The sequence below is a fragment of the Nilaparvata lugens genome, chromosome 10 (assembly GCF_014356525.2).
Source record: "Nilaparvata lugens isolate BPH chromosome 10, ASM1435652v1, whole genome shotgun sequence".
Lineage (NCBI taxonomy): Eukaryota > Metazoa > Arthropoda > Insecta > Hemiptera > Delphacidae > Nilaparvata > Nilaparvata lugens.
The window spans coordinates 2,405,744-2,428,779 of NC_052513.1; the positions used below are offsets into that span (position 1 = coordinate 2,405,744).

General features: G+C 33.1%; 2 protein-coding genes across 2 annotated transcripts in view; both read right to left on the reverse strand.

Moving 5' to 3' along the window:
• Positions 1–9,090: 9,090 nt before the first annotated feature.
• Positions 9,091–9,402, reverse strand: LOC120353321. Its single transcript, XM_039436585.1, has one exon. The coding sequence runs from the start codon at positions 9,400–9,402 to the stop codon at positions 9,091–9,093; it is 312 nt and encodes a 103-aa protein (XP_039292519.1).
• Positions 9,403–14,102: 4,700 nt separating this feature from the next.
• Positions 14,103–23,036, reverse strand: part of LOC111043541 (protein PTHB1) — a 49,313-nt gene continuing 40,379 nt past the window's right edge. The window contains exons 12-16 of the mRNA XM_039436586.1: positions 22,757–22,921; positions 21,142–21,285; positions 20,231–20,417; positions 18,393–18,539; positions 14,103–15,173 (exon numbers count right to left, since the gene is read on the reverse strand). Coding sequence (XP_039292520.1) covers positions 15,127–15,173; positions 18,393–18,539; positions 20,231–20,417; positions 21,142–21,285; positions 22,757–22,921 — 690 coding nt within the window. The 3' untranslated portion in view covers positions 14,103–15,126. The remainder of the gene's footprint in view (positions 15,174–18,392; positions 18,540–20,230; positions 20,418–21,141; positions 21,286–22,756; positions 22,922–23,036) is intronic.

Sequence of the window (23,036 nt, forward strand, 5' to 3'; positions counted from 1 at the left end):
TAAATATAAACTTCTAAACGTACTCTTCCTGACAGCACTTAAAACATATAGTAATTTTTAAATTCGCCGCTTGCAGGGCCGCCAACTAACTACACACATTTCATAATTCTCATAAATGATTCCTTTTAGACAATAATTTCGATTCATAAACTTCTGGGCTTATATCTTATAGTATTTCTTAGGTCTTAATATAAATAATTTTCTATACATCAGGTACAATACTTTCTTTTGCTAATGGCTCTTTGGTTTTGGTAGCTGGTATTCACTTTAAGTCTTTTTCAGGTAACAAACGTGGCATAATTAAAAGTAATAAATATAAAAACATATAAATAAATATATCGACATTAATAAATATAATAAATAACAATAATAAATAACTCTTTGGGTACAGTACTTCTTTTTATAAACATATGTTCAACAGACATTACATTCATTTGATTTGGGTGGCTTTGGTCAGCTGGTCACTGGTTCTACAGAATTCGCTGTCGAGTTTCATAACTAACCTAACTGCTCAATTTTTTCTCTTAAAAAGGTAATTAACAAATTTTAATTTTACTATCCCCGCTTGTGTCCTTTTTTATCTGATGTATATAATTTAATTACATATTTAAAAATTGTTCTTTTTCTTATTGCAGGCTTCTAACGGTTGGAAGGAAATTAAACATTGGATTGTTGCCACGAGGTCCTATACCAATATTAAATTTATTAAGGAAGGTTAGTAATCGGTTTGATAATAATGTTTTCATTGATTTCTTATCATATTTATTTGAAATTCGATGATATTGCATGTGGAAATGTTGTGATTTACTTGCATCTTCTTGCATTCTGTTTGTAGATTGTTGCTGTAGGCCGTTCGGTTATCTGCTATCCGTTGGTGAGGCTGTCCTAATGATAATTTATCTTCATGAATTTAAAGCCCTTGTATCTGGTGTATTCCTTTAAATAATTCCAAGCTTCATTTATGATAATTCCTTTTAATCCATTCTTTTTCCAATCAATCTGTACTCTTAACTCATCCTTCCTTTCATTATCATTTAATATTCTTGATCTCGGTTCATTATAAATTAGTAGGCTCACAACAATAACTATTTTTATAATATTAACTTTCCATTCATCAATACTGGATTCTTTTAATAATAACAATATAATATTTTCCATCCTATCTACAACACAGTCTTTTATTAATATCACAGCCATTATTACAAACATTACACACCATATCAAAACATTTATCAACTTCTTAACAATATAATCACTCAACATATAGCCAGGTACTTCCATTTTATTAGTATAATTCCTTATTTCTCTCACTCTTCTTAGACACTTTCCATTCTTCATTAGCTCCCACAAGTAATCCAATTTATTGTCCGCGCATGAATCGATAGTAGTCCTTCTAATAGCTTCGGTTCTATCCAATTTATTTGATCCGTTTTTATCCCGTTTCCTTAGCCCATTCTTCCGGTCACATCGTTGATTGGCTCTCTTAAAACGTATGTGCCGCGGATGCATGCTCTGTTCCTGTTCTCCTCGGTGTTGGTTCGATGTCCTCCTTTGCCTCTTGAAGCGTGCATGCGGCCTCCATCGGCGCGCGCGGTTCCTCCTTCGCTTTCTACGCCTCCGGGCCTTACGATGCATGCTCCTCTCCCGAATGCCGTCCTCTCCGTCCTGATGTCGGCCGTCCGGTGTCCTCGGGCGCTTTCGTCTCCGGGCCTTGCGATGGTCGCCCCTCTTGTCCGGTAGTCCGTCTTCTCGTTCTTCTATGGGGTCCTTGGTTTGCCGTGTGGTGGAATGATGCGCGGGTGTAGGCTCTGTGTGCGGATGCATGGTGGTGGTCAAAACAGGTAGTATGGTGGCGGTCTCTGGATATGCGGGCTGCTCTTCCTGCGGTGATTGGACTTCGGTGGGAAACAGGATACTTAATATGGGTTGATGTTTGCGGGTTGTTTTAATTTCATGGTGGGCGGCGGTTTTTGATGGTAGGCTGTCTTGTATTGACTTCTGTTTTTCTAATATTTTCGGTAAACCGTTCACAAAGGTGGTATATGAGGCTGTAGTATCTTTATTTTCTCTATCTATTTTTTCTGAGCTTGCGTGGGTTGTATCGGGGTTATCATGTATTCGTAATTTTTTAGCTGTAGTCTTCTCTGCGTTTGGTGGTGGGTTATCTTGTGTCTTTTGTTTATTTGATCTGGACGCATGCTCTAATGTGTAGTTTGTACTTATTTGATGAGGTGGCGGTTTGTAATTTCTATTACAATTATTCTGAGTGTGATTATTATTTGAGTTTAATCGATCACGGCCATAATAATAATTTCTTTCATAGGTTTGCTGTGGATAATGATTTGTTTGACGATTCTGAAAACTTCTATTATTCCAGCTGTTATTATGATTATGATTATAGCGGCGTTTAAATTGAGGGGTAGATCGTGAGCAATCATATGGTACTGATTCATAGTTTTGGCTGGTATACTGATTACTTTTTGAGTTGTGTTGATTCCGTGTGTATCTTTGGTCTGAACGGTGGTTTGACATTGCCATCACAGACTGTATGCCATATAAATGATTTATCAGCTGTTTGCAATCAGTAATGGGTTGTGTGGCGAGTGCCATTCTAACTTGATACGGTAGCTTTTTTAAAATAATACTTGCTAATGCCGATTCATTAATGGGCTCGCTCAATTGAGAATTTTTAAACTGTAGGGCAGTGACGAAAGTGGTACATGCACCGTCTAAGTTAGGGTTGAAATCGCATGATATAATGTCCGCTAGCACGTCCAACTGTTTACTTCTGCTCCAATACTGTTCCAGGAAGACAGCTACAAACTCATCCAATGATGTAAATTCATGGACTCTACTCCGAAAGAACATCAGGGGTTCGCCAATCAATAAACTAGTCAAACGAAGACGCCAAAAATTCCAAGAGGTGGGTGTTAATGATTGAACTAGTTTTATCTGATCTATAATTCTTTAGGTTGGAGATAGCGGTCTGTATTGTCAAAACGGCCTAATTCATTGAAACTGTGTAGTGAATCAAACGTTGCTATGGGAATAGGCTCTATATTCTCGTGCGGAAATTGATGTATTTGACTTTCAAGTTGTACCAACTTCTCTTGGGCCTGTTTCCAATGACTAGAAGCTTCTGTTCATTATCTACTACTTCGGCATTTAATTCAGATGAAAATAATTGCTGTTCTCCAACGGCTGTCTCCAATGAATTAAGTTGTACTTTGTTTTGATTTATATCAGAATTTAGGTGAGCTATTTGTGTAGATTTACTATTCTGTTGTTTATTTATGGAAATAAGTTGACTATTGTTCCTGTTTGTAGCTATTTCATGAATTTGTGAAGTGTTTTGTGCTGGTAGGTTATCTATTCTTTCCGCAGTCTCCTTATCCATTCTTACCGATGTATCCTTCAGTGATTCCCGCATTTCCTTCATTTCCGCCTTTAAGTTCTTCATTACTGTGGTCATTGTTTTTTCTAAACTATTAGAAAATGACTTGATCATCCCCTCTACTATAACCCTCCTTATTGCTTCTTGGGAGACATTTAACGGTTTATTACTGTTCACAGGATTCTTGGCGGTGATTGAAGATATCTGGGCGTTGGACTCCATCGCGCCCCCCTCAGCGTCGATCTCCGCTACTATCGCCGTCTGCAGTGTGTCTGCTACCTTACTTTGCGTGGACGAAAAGAGACTCATATTTTAAAAATGGATTAAGTGTCAAGTGTTTGTTAAAAAAGTGAAAGTTTTGGCCAACAAGGCATTAATAAGGACACAAATGAGGATAGGCCTATGGACATTACAAGCCAGGTAACCTATTTATTACTTAAGCTCTTATAATATAATAATACTATTCATTGATTTCTGACTAGCAGTTTAGGCCCATAAAATATAATAGCTCTCTCTATAAAATATATTTTCTACAATAATAATAATATAAAATTTTCTTTAAAACATATAATTTCTCTTTATTTAAAGCTATTGATTCCCCAAAAAGTAATACAAATTTCCTTCGCCAGTTTTCCTCAAAACTCGTATAAGTTATCTATAATTTTCAATATGGTATTGACTTAATTTCAAATAATTATTCAATGAGCTTGGCTCTCATCATCAGTCCCACGTTGGTACGGCATGTCTTTGTGTCGTATCCGTGGCCTATCACGTTGGGCGACATGTCTTTTGTGTCACGTTATTCTTTATATTAAAATAACGATTAGCCTCCTGCTTGGCATCAGTCGGTAAAGCATGAGATTTAATATAATTAGGTCGTGGTTTTCTAATAGTATTCAGTCTTAAAAAATCTTGATAGGCCTAGATATGGGCTTCTCCAATAACTCTTGTAATTCAATAAATAATAAATATATATATAAATGATACTTATACTATAGAGTTGAGGAATAAAAAATAAATTGCACACCATGAAAGTTTCATACATATATTACATAAATAATGCAAAGATCAGTCGAGGCAAAAAATATATATATAGAGCGATAAAAAATATAATATAAAAATAGAACAATAATTGAAATCAATAAAAATATCACAGGCTAACTTTATATTCTAGATTTATGGCACGAATCATTACCATGTGCCTTTATCTTAAAATCATATGCATTCTTTTGCATGTAGCTGCGATATGCACTTGCTAATACTTGTCTACTTGGATAATTCAATCAAAAAATATGTGCTCTAAGATCAGCTTGATAAATTAGCCACTAATAATCCAAATATATATTATATATTAAAATCTCTAGTATTTAGTAGATTATTTGTATCTAATATACATTTTTTATCTCAGGGTGCAAGATTCGGCACCTGACGGAATAGGTAGAGCCATTCATCTAGTGAATTAGAACTATAATAAATTATCGCAAATTGTATTGCAAAAAATTAAATATTGTATGCATATATTTGATAGCCTAGATTTCGTACTTCTTTGATTAAATAGAAATTTCTAAAAATATTGATCTATATATTTTTCTTTCAATTAAATACCTTTAATACTAATTTTTACTTGCGCAAGTTTTACTCTTATTAATTTCTCAAATTATAATAACCCTTTCGGCGAGCTAGCTTTGATCATCAGATTAATTCGAAGCACTAGGGCGCCCATCACTAAATTCAAATTTTAATCACTCACGTGTCGAAAATCTTCTTGTAAGCCGCCGATGTCGATCCAACTCCATGTGGTCCGGGAATATGGTAGCCGGAATCGTCTCCTCCAAGGGGTTATAAATTTAATTAAAATGAAAAATGACTTCTGCTTCACAATAGCATCACGAAGTCTTTTAAGAAATTTAATAATTTACTTTAACTTTAATTTTTACAAAATTATTAATAAGGTACTTCGCTCTAAAATATTTGGGGTCCTCTTATGGTGGCATCTGGCTGGCGAGTGCTGGTTCTTCCTTTCAAGTTTTACAGATCCTCTTTCCGACTTTCAAATTAGCATAAAATTTAAATATCTTAATCCTCCGCCATTAAGTTCAAATAGATCTTACAAAAAATACCAAAATATTGCTTAGATTATATGATTAATAATTTCTTTGCATTCGAGCCATATCGATAACATAGATTACACAAATTTTTACACAAAATCTAGTACATTTCTATAAATATATAGAAATATTTTTGAACTGGCCTACAGTTGCCGCCTATTAACTGCCGTTTTACTATTGGTGCATGCAAATTTTATTCGGTATTCATGCGCCTGGTAACTCTTATTTCCTGAATACATTAAATTATTTTTATTTGGTTTTTTATTTATGCTCTTTGCATGCTAGTTAATATTCTATACATTAATATTAATTCCATGCTACTTAATAATTAGCCACGTGGACAGGTGTTTTTTCATGTTGCACACCATCTGATTGCAATAAAGCTCTGCCAAGGGGTTTTGGTCAGATTCTACGTTCCTCGGTTTGATCGATCTCTAGGTCACCGATCCGTGAATACATGTACATAACCTCAATCTTTAAATATTTTATATAATAATCTATTTATGAGCAATAAACTCCCTTCAAATCCTTTTTAGGTTCTTGTACCATTTAGCCAGAACAAGCTGATGCTATCTAATCTTGGTTATTATCTGCTTGGCGATATTAGCCAATTACTTTATTTTTAGACCTATTACTATTTCTGTTAGGGCTTTTTATCTACCCAGATTTAATATGTTACAAGAGATAGAGAAAAATCTTAGGTACAAGGAGAGGATGGAAAAGTGAACGAAAACAAATAGAAAGAAAAATGAGTATGATGGAGGAAGTGGAGGAGGAGGAGGAGTAGGAGGAGGAGGAGGAGTGAGGAGGAGTAGGAGGAGGAGGAGGAGGGGGGATGGGAATGAGGAGGAGAAGAAGGAGGATGAAGAGGAGGCGAAGGAGGAGGAGAAGGAAGAGGAGGATTAGGAGGAGGAGGAGGAGGAGGAGGAGGAGGAGGAGGAGTAGGAGGAGGAGGAGGAGGAGGAGGAGGAGGAGGAGGAGGAGGACGATGACGAAATAAATTTCCTGTACGTTTGCCAATTGACTCCCACGTTCCATCTTTCCCGTTTCCACCCCACCATTCCACCTTCCTTTGAGTTTCATTTTTCTCATCCTCAGATCAGACCCAAACTTTTATGAATGCCAGAATCCCATTGTTAAGTTCGCTGTTGCTCATTCATGAAAAATATCCGATATTGTAGTAAAGCAGGAAAACTAAGATCAAATTGGCTTTGACTAGTTGCAGAAGAAATTCTTAATCCACAATCTCTTGTTCTGATCACGGTTTATGTTGATTGTGGATCAAATTCGATTCGATTGTTGATTGATAGGATATTTTGAGTTATCAACGATTGCGAGTATTACAAAAAAAGAAAAACTGAAGAACGGTTATTTTTCATCACTGATCAACAGCTTATGCTAGTGAATTTCTAATTATTATAGCGAAATAACATACTCTATTGGTTGTAACATATTCTTTAGTTGTAAATTATCATGCTAAACATTTTATGATCATTGATTATATAGAATATATTATGTGATTATCATTATTGATTCATTTCATTCATTAAGTGAATTTCATTTCATTTCATTCAGTGAATTTCTAATTATTATAGCGAAATAACATAGGTTATTTTTCTCATAGTTTTATTTTTTCTCAGGTACTCTATTGAGTTCTTTAGTTAATAATAAGAAAACAAAGATATTGTCAAATTCCACTGAAAATTTATTAAAAACTTTAAAACAGAACCATGGTTTCACGTAGTTAACCAACGCATCATCAGCTCTACTGTAATACAGCTGTACTGTAATAGTTCTTTAGTTGTAAATTAACATTTTATGATCGTTGATTTTATAGAATATTTATGTGATTATCATTTTTAAATCATTTCATTCATCAAAATAAAGCAAAATAATGAAGACTTGAGTGACTCATGAAATATAAACTGACTCATCATCAATCTCTTGTTTTGATGATCATGGTTCATTTAGATTCTTGAAAACTAGGTAGGGTTTATTTTTCAATTTCCATTATTGCTTTTAATCAAATTATGATATTGAAGCAAGAGACCCAATTTGAGTCTGATTAGTTGAAACAAGTACATTGATATCGCTGGATTTAAGCAAGTTTATTTTTAGAATTCGAGTCAGTCACTGTCGATGTTGTAGAACCGTTCCATAATTGAATAAAAACACACAAAACTGTAGAATTTGACGATATATGTGTGTTTTTATTTCATTATGGTTTATTTTGATTGTAGATAAAGAAATCAAGATACTTGTGAATGTGAACATGATTGAATCAAATGTGATCAGATAAAACTTAGTGAGGATTTTTACATTTTTTGTGAGAGTTAAATTTGTTAAAAAGTTTGGAATTATTAATGGTTGAACTCTTTCACGGCTTCTTGACAAAACTAACTCACTGCTATAGTTGATTGCTGTAGTGAGGTCCACGTTATAATGGCAGTGAAAAAAAGAGAACAGCGATGCCGATTCTCTGCCTTGCACTGCCTTCCATAGAGAATAGCTTAATATCTTATATAATATTAACTATTCATTCTTGTCAATCAATCATATTTTATCGTCATGGAAATATATTTGCCAATGATTAAATATAAAATTTTCATAATTGAGATTAAATATTTTGTCAATTAATTATATTTCTACATTGTTAAACAACGCTCTGTAACGTTGCGGAGGTAGAAAAGGATAGCGCTATCTTCTTTGTCGAATGACAGACAAGGATAACAAGTAACAAGTAACACCAAAGTTGATCAAATACTGCCATAATACGAGTAAGGTGGACCTCACACTATAGGTAGATGATGCAAAATTGATACAAAGATGATACGAATATGATGCAAAGATGATACAAAAATGATACAAAGATGATACGAATATGATACAAATATGATGCAAAGATGATACGAAGATGATGCAAAGATGATACAAACATGATTCAAAGATGATACAATTATGATACAATGATGATACGAAAATGATACAATGATGATGATATACACGTATAGCAACACCAATGTTAATAAAATACTGTCATTATAACGTGGACCTCACTATATAGTGCTAGAGTCTATTACTATAGTGAGGTCCACGTTATAATGGCAGTGTTTTATTAGCAATAGTATTGCTATCCTTGTCCATCATTCAACAAAGCGGATAGCGCTATCTCTTTCTCGCTTTGCTCTGTTGCCAGATCGTATTTTAACAATGTAGAATTAATAATTAATCAAGAAAATATTTAATCTTGAGTATGAAAATTCATTATGAAATCATTGAAAAATATAATTTTTGCTTAATGAAATATAATTGATTATTTTAAACTAGAATTAAAAGTTAATATCTGAGCCACTGTCGACCTCTTTTCAAAAACTTAAACTATTAACAGTCATAAATTTGTATATCTACAATGTAACTCTCTATACAATGAAAAACTTACCTAATTTGAAGACAAGATGCAAAATTCATGCTCATGATATAAGGTATAAATATCAAATTGATATACCATATCAACGTCTCTCCACAAGCATGAAGTATTATGACAGCACAGGACTCCTCTTCTTCTTCTTCTTCCTTGCCCTCTTCCCATTATTTGGGGTCGGCTCTCCTAACACGCAGTCGCCAGATCCTGCGATCTTGGGTCGTCTCATTTACCAGGTCCAATTTCTCCATATTCTTATGGACTAGAGAAATCCACGTAAGGCGGGGTCTGCCTCTGCCCCTTGGCTGCGGCTCCATCTCGAGCACTTTTCTCGTCATGTGGTTAGGCGGGCGTCTGTTAACATGACCGTACCAGCGCAGTCTCCCCTCAATTATTTTTTCAGAAATTGGTGTCACTTTGAGACTGCCCCGGACATGAATGTTCTTGATGTGGTCCAGCCTACTAACTCCCCCCGCCATCTCAACATTCTCATTTCTGCCACATGGAGTTTATCTTCCTGCTGTTTTTTGAGCGGCCAGCACTCGGCTCCATACAGCATTGCTGGACGCACTGCAGCTTTATATACCTTTCCCTTAATGTGCACAGGCATTCTTTTGTCACAGAGTACACCAGTCAGCTCTCTCCATTTCATCCACCCAGTATTTATCCGACTCGAAACATCTGCATCTATGCTGCCATCATTGCTGATAATCGAGCCTAGATATTTGAAATTCTGAACTACTGGCAGTGGAGTACCTTGAAGGTGTATGTGAGCCTGGTCATTATTTCTACCAAAGTTGCTATGCATGTAGACTGTCTTTTCTCTACTGATTCGAAGGCCAGCCCCCTCCAGTTTCTCACGCCACAGGTCCAGTGCATGTTGCAGCTCTTTTGACGTTTTCCTGATGAGGACTATGACAGCACAGGACTAAGGATCTATAATAAGTTACCTACAGAGATCAAATGTGCTAACATTGTTCATTTCAAAAAAATACTTTTTAATTCGCTTGTTGAAAGACCGTTCTATTGTTTGAACGAATTTTTTTTATATTACCTGAATGAATGTATTTTGTGTTCTATATTTTGCTTAATGTGTGACTTTGTAAATAATTACCAATGTTGGTTTATGACAATAAAATTTATTTATTTATATGTTTATTTATTTATTTATAATATTACATCAATAAACATGCATCAGCTACCGTCTATAGAAGGCATTGACAAGATAGAGGATCGGCATTGGTGTTCTCCTATCTTTCTCCACCGCCATTATAACGTGGACCTCACTGTAGATGTATTCAATAAGGCGACGGTGAATTTGAAAAATCAAAGAAAGCTTGATGCTGTGGGTTTATTAGACTAGCATCTCCATTAAAAAAGTAATGTGATTTAAATGTACATACTTATATGGGGATTCTATGAACTTTTCCATTATTTTATCCACTTATGGAATAATATAAGTTTTTGATCTCGCTCAAATACCGACATAGAGTCGCCTCATTTTTATCCTTCTTAAACTCCCACTCGAAACTCTCAAAGTAGATTGCTTTCATACTCACTCTATCGGCGGCTCATTTCTACTCTGTCTATTTTACTGCTGAGAACTTTATCAAACCTATAAAAGTACGCCAACACTCAAACAGAATGAAATATACATATATGTGTTATATACAGAAAGGAATGATAACAGCATAATAAAATAGTTGATAGCTTGAAGCGTCTCCCCTAATAGAAAATAATAATGAAAACAGTATTTTGCATTTTATTGAGTTTTGGATTTTTATATTTCCGTTTCAGTAAAAAAATGTTGGTATAGTCCTCAATAATGTTCTATGGAGATCTTATTATCTTTACGGTCTCTTCAATGGGTTTTTTCTTCTTCTACTACTTTTTCAGTTTTTTCCCTTCTATCGACAATATACAGTGATTTTAGTAGACTTTGAACTGTGAATTTGGAAACTATGAGAGATTTCTCTAGTAAGATAATTTTTTTCCCTTTTTTGTAGCAGTGTTATAGTGAGGTCTCCCTTATACTGGCAGTGGAGAAAGAAAGGAAAACAGAGAGTACCTTATCACTGCCTTCAATAGAAAATAGCTGATACCGGTATAAGGTATCTGCTATCAGGAAGACAGTAACAAGGTAGAGAATGTGCAATTATGTTCTCCTATTTTTCTCCACTGCCAGTAACGGGGACCTTACTATAGCATTGCTACAAAAAAGGCAATAAAAATTATCTTACTATGATATTAATCGTTCTTTCTTTTTAAAAATAATCAATTATATTTTATTCGACAAGAAAATACATACACATATATATATATATATATTATATATATATATATATATATATAATATATATATATATATAGTTTATATATATATATATAGTTTTTATATATATATAATCTACGATTGAATAAAAATGTTTCATAATTGAGATAAAATAGTTTGTCGATCAGTTATACTTTTCTACATTGTTAAAACATGATTTGGCAAACGTTGCGGAGCTAGGAAAGGATAGCGCTATCTGCTTTGCGAATGATAGACAAGGAAAGCAACATTAATGTTAGTCAAATATTGCCGTTGAAATACTTTACGTGAACCTCACTGAAGTTGATAGGAACTGATTGTCAAAATGGTACTGTGTGATTTAGAAAAATGAAGTATAGAATCACACACGCAGTTAGTTAAATATTGACAAAATGAAAATGGAGTTAAAAATTGAAATAAAGTTTGTGTATTTATTTTCATTTATTTCATCAATAACATGATAATATGATGAAACGAAATGGGAAAACATGTGAAGGGGTTATAATACAAGGGCTCCAAGTGACATATTGTAGTTTCGAGAAAATTGAGCCTAAAGTTCACTTACATTAATTTATTCTTCATTCATGAAATGAATATAGAAATGATATTCACCTATTCCTATAACTATTCAGTATCCTTTTAGCAAATCAAACGTACAGTTTCATGCCTCAAATTGCTCTCTTTTCTCAATTATTAGCTAAATAGTGCTAAAAAGTATCACTTGTACCCCTTGTTTACCAAACAAAACTTTATTGTCTAAGTACACATAAATCTATCAAATTTATCAGCAATTAAACAATGATTGACCTCATTGCAATATTATCTGATTCGTTAATTGGTTCTTGAGGTATCTTTTGCTTGGTGACATGTTGAATGAAAAAGACTAAGAAATTGTCAAAAAACCACTGATTTATTGATAATTAGAAAGACCGGTTTCGGTTATTACACCATTGTCAATCTCTGATAAACAGTTTATAGTTTATCAGAGATTGACAATGGTGTAATAACCGAAACCGGTCTTTCTAATTATCAATAAATCAGTGGTTTTTTGACAATTTCTTAGTCTTTTTCATTCAATATAAATAATTACCACAATATCAACTTCTCAACTACACAAAAAATTGGTGACATGTCTTAATCAAGGTTAAATTTAATTTGATGGATACGAGCAACCGTTGTCCTGTAAACAAGGGATCCAAGTCACTTGGACCCCTTGTTTTATCAAATAAACAGCTGTTTGAAAATGTAGTTTAAAAATTTTACACCAGATGTCAGCACTGATTGGACTCACGCTTATACCTCTTGTATACTAGATTTTTACCACTTTCAGCTATCGATTACTAACTCAAAAAAAAAAGAAAAATGTCACTTGGACCCCTTGTATTCTGACCCCCTCATGTAGAAAATAGGGAAAGAAAATGTACCTAATAAAAGGAAATAAAATAAAGCAGGCAGGCTTGTGTGGTGTGTGTGTGTGTGTGTGTGTGGTGTGTGTGTGTGTGTGTGTGTGTGTGTGTGTGTGTGTGTGTGTGTGTGTGTTGTGTGTGTGTGTGTGTGCGTGTGTGTGTGTGTGTGTGTGTGTGTGTTTGTGTGTGTGGTTGAGTGGTAGGTAGGTAGTTTAAAACAATCGAACATTGAGCTGGATATTTATTGTCAGCGGTAAGTAGCCTACCAATGTGAGTACCCAACTCGATAGGAATACTAATGAGGGTCTCATTGTTTCAAGTGCTTGTAATGCTCTAATGCTTGCTTGCTATGAATGAACTCACCGCCATTTCTTCAATGAAACATACATACAGTACCTCAGCTCTAACAAGCTCTATAGTAAAACTGTCAGCTTTCCTTCAATCAATAACATCAATACTCCCCATTTAAACAATTCTGACAGTTTTACGTAAATCTTGTGAAAGCTACAAAGTGAGATTCACTTTAAATTGTCAGTTTTCATCATATAGATACAGGCAACGCTTCCCATTCATCCAATTCTGACGCGAATCTCATTTATGAGGATATAGAGGACAATGAATGGTTGGAGCAGAGTCATAAAGTTCCATAGTCTTAGGTCAGTGCCGATAAGTTATTGATGGAAGTAATGGAATAAGTTATTCGAAGGGATGGATTTGATACAGAAATATCTACAGTATTTTATACAGATATAGAATTAGAAGAGGTATATTGAGACAGTTTATACAGTAAATAGAAATAAAAATCTCATTACCCTTTTTTGAATTATTTTATCACAACATGTTTCAACATTCATGCCATTTTTAAGTGATATGGCGTAAATAAATAAATACTGCTGGAATTAATTTTTAGAGATTTTTATTCTGTCATTTCTATTTATATTACAAGTAGCCCTAAACAGAAAAGAGACAGTTTATACAGTCTATATCTGTAGATACGTTTTTTCCTTTTGTTTGTTCATTGTTGAATAATAATTTGCAGCATTTATTTAGGATTTTCGTTCAATAATAATTAGATAATAATTTGTTTGTAATTGATAAACAAATAATAATTTGCAGCATTTATTTAGGATTTTCGTTCAATAATAATTAAATAATAATTTGTTTGTAATTGATATTGATTAATAAGTGATTGATAATTCATTATGATTGTGATTTGATAAGTACCTAATAATTGGTAATTTGTGAAATACACTGATTTGTTGTAATGTTGTCAATGTCAATATTACGGTTGTACCTAGTTTATAAGAGTAGAATTGACGACCCAATCAGTATTTTTCAATATAATGGAGAAGTCCCACAATATCAATACATGTTTCAACGAATTTTTATTAATATTTGGCAAATTCTTCTATAAATCACATTCAGGTTCGGGTAAACCAATAAGTAACACGATCATTTCTCAACAATATATTATAATTCAACATTAAAAAATCTAACACAAATAATTTATTTCAACTACCCACAAAGTAAGTTACACTGTGCTGTCTACTAAATTGATCAAGTGATAAATTTGGTGAAAAACTGAAACAACTCACAATGAAATGTTACACATATTAAGATCAAGGCACTTCTTAAACACTCTAGAAATTATTGGAATGCAAACGTTTAAAAATTGAAAAACTACTTATTTGAAAATACAATTTAATTAAGTTAGTGTTATCGTTATTAGAAATGAGTTATAAATTTTGTATTGTCATTCAAATACCGAATATGTGCTAGTATTGATTAAATTATGTGGCTTCAATCACAGCTTTCTCCTAGAAGTACATAAAAAATACCATTAATGGATTAGGTTATTTCCTCTTTTTAATTCTTTTAAATTTAGCTTCAACGGTACAAGGCTTTCGAAGTCAGTGGTCATATCCAAATTTCTAGATTAGGTATTCTATAGTACATTGTTCAATAGTTGAATATATTCATAGTATTAATAGTAACACTGTACTATGGTGATACTGTAATCCATATTTAACATGAAACTTTAATTTCGTGATTATTCACAGAACTTTATAGTATAAAACCGTAATTTTTTCAATTGCTTTTCAGTTGTCCCATTCTTTACAGTACCATACATCATGTTTACATTGTGAATAATGTTCTAATTAGTATGAAATATATATTGATAGTGAATTACCGACATAAAGGTATTCAAACAGACTGATTCGCCACATTAAGCAACAAATTAATTAGTTCTATAATAGTGTTGGTTTGTTTTGGTATTCATCGTTCATTCTCGTTCAACACTTGCAAAATCAATGTAAGATAATCTAATATAGAATCTTGTAGGTTTTCAATAGAATGTATTGAAGAGAAAACTATACGATTATTATGTTTTCAACTGATTCTCAACTTAATTTCAACAAGAATAGCAACATCGATATTTCATCAGAAAAAAAACGATTGAAAACACGAAATAAGATTTCTCAATATTATGATGATTCAACGTCAAAATCCACAGAGCCTGCTTCATCTGTAACTGGAATCAAATAATGAACAAAATTAAAATCATTGCAACAGATTTTCGTTGAATTTCTATAATTTTCAACCGATTCACATTGAAAAACTATAAAGATGAACATTTGAAATATTCAAGCTACAAAAACTATTCAGCTATTGAAAAACTATAAAGATGAACAATTTGACAGTAATAATTAACAATCGTCAATATAACTTATAGTTTTATAGAATTTTTTTCAACTGTCTGTAGGAAGATAGTATGATGAAAATTATATTATAGTGTGATTATCTATTTCAATTTAACGAAGCCATAATACCAGCTTCAACCTTTCATCAATTTACTTACCAGAAAGTGGAACTTAAATTGGGAGATTTAAGAGATCTTGGCATTCTTCTTAGTTTATTTATTTATTCAACTTCCAATGGTACAACACCAATTCTACATAGAAAAACAGATATCAGCAGAAAAAAAAATATATATATAGTATACAATATTATTGTTGTAGGTGACTACAACTATAAGGGGGTGACTTAGGGGTTGTAGCTTGAATATTTCAAATGTAAACACCCATTGTGTGGTACATCAACATTTCATCAATTTACTGATCAGAAAGTGAAACTTCAATTGGGAGATTTAAGAGATCTTGGCATTCTTCTTAGTTGTAGGTACACTTTATTTATTGTAGTTGAATAAATAAGGATAGAAGAACACTTAGACGATTTGGAACATAAAGTAATCTCAACTAACATTCTTGAAAATATTTCAGTAGCTATATTCAAGTACTGTAGCTAATTGGATTAAGAAAGGCGGTTCAGCCACTGAAATATTTCCAAAAGTGCGAGTATGTTAAGGGTGTGATCACACTGAATGCGTATATATGTGCAAGTGCAAGCTTGGTTATGCATGAACAAGTGTGTGCAGATGAGAAACAAAATCTAGAAAGAACAATAGGAGCACTCACACTGAACGCTTGCACTTGCTGGTTGTGTTCAGTGTAAGCAGCTGCATACAAGTCACAGTGTGACTTACATACAAATCACAGTTTCAATGGCACTTTTCAAATTTTGATTCTTGGCTCATGCATGATTCGACTTGCACACGCATTCAATGTGATAATTCCCGAAATTTCCTTTATGTTTTCAATCTTTAAAGTGTTTTTATATCCTTATTATTAATTTATCAATCAGTGAAAAGTGAAATTAACAGTACTACTATATAAGGAGTGAGTCATATGTATGGGAACCCTTCAATACGTTGAAGACTGTTGTAGATATAATACTGTAACTTTTAGGATAAGTTATTGGTTGAATACTCTACCTTTTGACGTACATCTGAATTTCAACCCCCCATAAGGGGGTGACTTAACATAGGGGTTGTAACTCGAATATTTTACATGTAAACACTAATTGTGTGGTATATAATTTTAAATGATGTTTTAGAACAAGAAAGATGGCATCAATAAAAAAGTTCTATGATGTTTGTATCCAAAATGGCGGGTGAATGAAGTGTAAGTTTTTAAACTTGAATTTTAAAAAACACTTTTGAAGTGAAAATGCACTTACTTTTGTAGTGACGATCGTTTCGACCTGTTGTTGGTCAGACTGTTGGTCTGATGATCAGGCAGTCTGATGATGACCAACAACAGGTCGAAACGATCGTCACTACAAAAGTAAGTGCATTTTCAATTCAAAAGTGTTTTTTAAAATTCAAGTTTGATTTTAACAGTGGAAAAGTATGGATATACAACAGAGTAATCACGCCGTTAGTTTTTACTTGAAATTTCAATCACCCGCCATTTTGGATACAAGTATCATAGAACATTTTTATTAATGCCATCTTTCTTGTTTTAAAAAGGTCTTTGATTTACATAATTTGTACCACACAATGGGTGTGATGTACCATACACTTGGTGTTTACGTTTGAAATATTCGAGTTACAACCCCCAACTCACCCCCTCATGAGGGGTTGAAATTCAGCGGTACGTCAACAGGTAAAGTATTGGACCGATAACTTATCCTGAAAGTTACAGTATTATATCTACAACAGTATTCAACTTATTGAAGGGTTCCCACACATATGACTCACTCTGTATAGTACACTATATTTTTGTACAGTGGTATTCTTATCAATGAGAAGAATAATTTCTTTTTCTGAGAGTTTGATTGTATGGGAAGGGATGTTGTGATATTTCTCCGTAATTTAAAGAATAAGACGTTGATGTTGCCAATACCACTATATTTGTTCAATATAAATTTAAATTGATTTTGAACAAAAAATATAGTTATTATTATACGGCAATCCAAATGCAATATTTCAGTAATTTCCATCTGTAAAAAATATAGTGGTCTTGACAACATCAACATCTTATTCCTTCAATTCAGGAGTTGATAGAATAATTAGTAAGGAAATCTTCATTCTTATTTGTTTTATCAATGAGTGAGAACTGACTTTATTTGTTCAATATAAATTTAAACTGATTTTGAACAAAAAACCAATTACAAACTCTCATTAATTTCCATCTGTGAAAATATAGTAGTACTGACAACCTCAACATCTTATTCCTTTAATTCAGGAGTTGATAAAAGAAGTAGTAAAGAAATCTTTTAATTTATTTGTTTTATCAATGAGTGAGAACTGACTTTATGGGTGCTACTATATTGATTATTGATTATTGATTATGGTAGTATTCTTGTCAATAATGAAAAAGAACAAAGGAGTTGATAGAATGAGTAAAAGGATGTAATCTTCTTAAAATGTTTGTAATCAGGGCTACTTATTTTCATTTATAGTACTAGATTAATAATAATAGATTAAAAACACAAATTAAAACTACTAGTTTCGATGCTCCACATCATCTTCTAGTTTCCAAGCTGAATTTCAAATAAATTATTAATTTCTTTTTTATTTATTATTTATTTTAATATTTCTTATTTTATTTTGAAAACCTGAGGATGATGTGGAACATCGAAACTAGTAGTTTTAATTTGTGTTTTTAATCTATTATTGTATATTAATTTCAAAAAAGGGTACTATAATGCTATTTTATAAAGAGTAAAAGGATATTTATTTATATACAGATGAACAGATCAAGTTGTTATTGAGATTAACAGTGAGTTTATTTTCAGGTATTTTTGCAAGGGTTGTTAGAAGGAGTAATGATATTTTCACATGTATAGTTGGTATCAAAGTAAACAATGAATTAATCTTGAGCAATTTTTACAGATGTAATCTACTTACTCTGTGTGTTTTCCAATGCGACAGTGTTCTGTTTCCTGAGAGGAAGCAGCCTAGGCTTGTGCGACTCACTGTCTGCTCCGTCCAGTGACAACCTCCTCCCCGCCCTGGAGCCAGGGGGCTCGTCCCCTTCCATTATGGGGGAAACACCTGAAAAGAAAAGTGAGTAGAGTTTTTCTGGCTTTAAACTCTGAATAATAAACTCGAAAATTTACTATAGGTCCACGTTATTATAATGGCAGTGGAGAAAGATATGAGAACAGCGTTGCCAACTCTCTGCCTTGACACTGCCTGCCTCTGAGGATAGCTGCAGGATTTCCATATACTGGACCGCAAAAAAATGGCTGCCGTAGGTGGTGGCCGGCATTGATATTTTAAACGGGAACTAGACAAACTGAGATCTCGACGAACTGAGACGCTCCCTTACAGCTGATTAGTGATTTTTTCTCAGTAGGAATTCCTGTAAGACCACCACATACGGAGGCTCAGGTCCGGTAGTATATAAGAGGTCCTGATAGCTGACCCGTATATCTGTAGGATATGAGATTGTAGCGATGGTAATTCTATTTTGACGTATGATGTTATCATCATATGAAAGTAATCATGTGATTAATTTAAAAAGCAACATCGTTGATTAAATAGACAAATTCAAAAGCTAAATGTATCGATCAAGAAAATGTAAAATGTAAATGTGTGAAATAATAAAAGTTATTAATTTATGACAGGATATTGATTTATAGAATAATATCCTACATATCTGATGTAATATTGTTTAAATAAATCAATTATATTTTATTCGTCATTAGATATCCTATATTATTAAACGAGCAAATTCTGTTTATATGTTTAGATGTTTGGATGTATAGATTTTTATATGTTTGTATGTTTGTATTTCACCGGATCTCAAAAACGGCTCAACGATTATCAAGAAATTCAGAACATAGTAGGTTTATAATATAAGATTCGATTGCATTAGGTCTCATCCCTGAGAAAACTCGCTGGTATCCTTGGAAAAACAGCTGATAATAATTATTTCGTCGTCTGTTGGTGATGGAAGTGAGTGAGCGAGTTCATGTGTGTGGGACTGTGTCAAAATTATGACTTAGCTGTTGAACTTTTGTAATCATTCAATCAGGTACTTAGTGCCGGTTGCAAAAAAGCCGGGTTATTTTCAATCCCGATTTATTCTGGTAGATCCATCTCTTTGAAATGGTCTTCTCTGATTTGGTTCACGTGAAGTTAATCAGGATTAAAATTTAACCGGCTTTTGCATGTGCAACTGGGCCTTTGTGAGGAAATTTTTTGCATTCCTCTGGGAATTAATCTCTATTTACTGTGATTAAATAGAACATTTCTGTATGAATGTTATTATGATTTCTTCTTTCGTAATACATGCTTTTGTACTCCAGAGCGAAGCTCGGTCCCCGATATTTACATATTCTATGATCATTAATATAGACCTATAGACCTATTTCGGAGGTCTATAGACCTTATCTTAATTTGGGAGAGGAATAGCACAAGGTTACCTTATTTTTCCCTCCCTATCATTTTGATGATGTACTTATTGTATGAATGAATATAAAATAAATAAAAATGATAAGTTTTCATGATTGAGATTAAATATTCTGTTATTATATTTCTACACTGTCAAAAAAACGATCTGGCAACGTTGCGGATTTAGAAAAGGATAGCGCTATCTGCCTTGGCGAATGATAGACAATGATAGCAGCACCAATGTTGTTGAAATACTGCCATTGTAACGTGGACATCACTATAATTATTAGAATGATTCGACAGAGTGTACCTAATGAATAGAGACATAAGTATAGTCTATCTCTTACCTCTCGCATCGTCGCTAGGCCTACTAGAGCTGTTCATAACCCTTTCCAGGGCACATACAATGTGCTTCTTGAATCTTCCAAATTCTTTGAGTGGATTGACACAGGTTCTTTGTTGATCACGGATTGATCTGGCCAGGGAAGTTCGCAAAAGATAGCAAACACCTGCTTCACTCACTTCTTCCCAGCCCTGAAATAGATAGTTCACTGTTACCTACTTGCAAAAATAACAATAACGGAATAACAATAATAATAGTTCATGCAAAGTATTTGCACTGAAAACTGGACACGTGGAAGAGACATAACTTAGTTTTTGAACAAGTATATTCTTTTTTGATTCATACAAAAAGTTCATCATCAAAATTATTGGGAGAGAAAAAAATAAGGTAACCTTGTGCTATTCCTCTCCCAAGAGAATGATTGATTCTGAGTGACTTGAACTTAGATAAGGTTACACATAGTCGGAAATAGTATAATATGTATCAAAATTGGGTAGAGGAACAGTTTTGGGCTGTGCCTCTGTTGATCCTTCCCCAATATATTTAATGAATTGTGAATCAATTAATGAATGAATGAATAATTACATTTATTACTCTCAATCATCACTCATTACACACGAAAAAGCGTAAAGCTCATGACTGTGCCCTCAGCAAAAAAAAACAACAAACAATCAAACAAAAAACAAATCCACTGCAAAATGTAGACTATTACTACACACTACTACACATTTATTTATGTAACAAACAAAGTTTTTTGAAGGCCGGGGACACACATATTATTCCGACTCATGACCGATTTTTGTGTGGGATGAAAGGTGAGGCTTGTCGCATTCAAGTCAGTTGTCTGTTTCGATGTCATACAGTCACCGCCTGTATGATCGGAATAGGATCGGACAGGTGTGTTCCCGGCTTTACCTGTGTTTCTGAAGCGTGTAAGGTGTAGGACAAAGCAGCCGTTAGATCAGCCAAATCTTGGTTCACTGCTCCCTCGCTGATACTGATTAATAGTAGCACAAGTCTCAGCACACTGCTCAGTTCACAACCTTTTTCTTCTGATTCCTGTTGCAAAAGCATTTTGTACATTAGTCGTTAGAATATTGGTAACAATATTGATAGGTGGAATAATTACAAAACATAACTGTGAATTGTACTGTGTACATACCGTAAATGTGCTGTGTAATCATAATAACACTGTACACTAGAAAAACAGTACAACACAGGTACATTTGTTTAAATTGAAATGAAATGTTTTATTGGCAAAAATAGAAAATTTACAACAACTTGGAGATACATAATAAAAGTAATACAAATTTGACAACATGTAAAAATACTATTACAAAATAAAATGAGATGCCAATTGAGCATTTGCATCTCGAGGTACTAGGCCTGTTTTAGATGCTAATATAAAAATTAATTACAAATTGAAAATATAATCTACAAGTCGTCATCGAAAAATTAAAAATTTTCATGTGTAGAAGGATGTCTCAATTTTTCGTTAAATCATTCTTTAATCGGTAGATATTTGGCTTTATTCTTCTAATATTCTTTTTAAAGATATTTAAGTTACAACTACTTTTATTTTTTCAAATCTGACACCATTATTTCCAATGCTGATTCACACTTATTTGATTGATTCGATTTTTTAATTTCCTTGAGAAAACTAATGTGATAATAATATTCATTGATTTTAATTGATGATACGATGTGGTATCCGAATCAATTATGAAATGATACGACTAGTCGCTGTTACTATCATAGACTTTTAAAAGATATTGGCATAATTTGACTAGTAAATAATGAATATTAACTAATAGACCTTTAAAAGATACTGGCATAGTTTGACTATAAATAATGAATATTAACTATTAACTATTGCAGTAAGACGTTTGACAGTGATTAGTTTGTGATATCGATCATTCTTTATTATTCATTGTTATAAATAAACAAAGAAATACATTCAAAACAGCAATTATTATAATATTAAACTATCATATCCCTTTAAAAGATACTGATATATTTTGACTAGTAACAAATGAATATTAACTATTAACTATTGCACTACGACGTTTGATAGTGATTAGTTTGTGATATCAATATTATTCTTCATTTTTATAAAAAATAAACAAACAAATACATCCCAAAAAAGCAATTATAAAATAGCAACAATAATTACAAATGATCTCAATTTGAAACAATCTTATTGAAAGTTAATTCAAAACTCAACGTTTATTGAGACTCTAAGGCCCGGTTGCACAAAATCCGGTTGAATTTTAACTGTGATTAAAAATTTCACGAGAACCAATCAGAGAAGGCTTTTTTGATAAGGCGCTTCCCTGATTGGTTCTCGTGGGATTTTTTTTTTCAATTTATTTCACACTCATAAATACATAAACAGAAAATCAGAGTACAATACAGTACAATAATTCAACCGAAATTCAACAATAGATTGTAATGAAAAAACCTTAATCACGATTAAATCTTAACCGGCTTTTGTGCAACCGGCAGTAATTAGTGTTTGATTTGTACGTACTTGGACGACATGTTGCAGTTGATGTGAAACTTCTAATATTTTGTTGTAGGAATCCTTGAGTAGTGTGTCGAGCCCTGCAAGTGAGCTGGGAGTTTTGTCTCTTATTTTCACCAGCAATCGTCTTTGGATCACCCTGAACTGAGCTGTTTGAGCACCCAACTCTGCCTGCAAATTACATGAAAAAAGGAAGTCAGTGGATTGATTAAAAAATCGAGATAGCCTGTTAGTTTTCAGCTTATTTAATCAGTTATTCAATATTGTAAGAACTAAATAGTTAAAT

Excerpts from the sequence above, each read along its gene's own strand:
- LOC120353321 (XM_039436585.1), bottom strand. The coding sequence starts at position 9,402 with ATGGCGGGGGGAGTTAGTAGGCTGGACCACATCAAGAACATTCATGTC.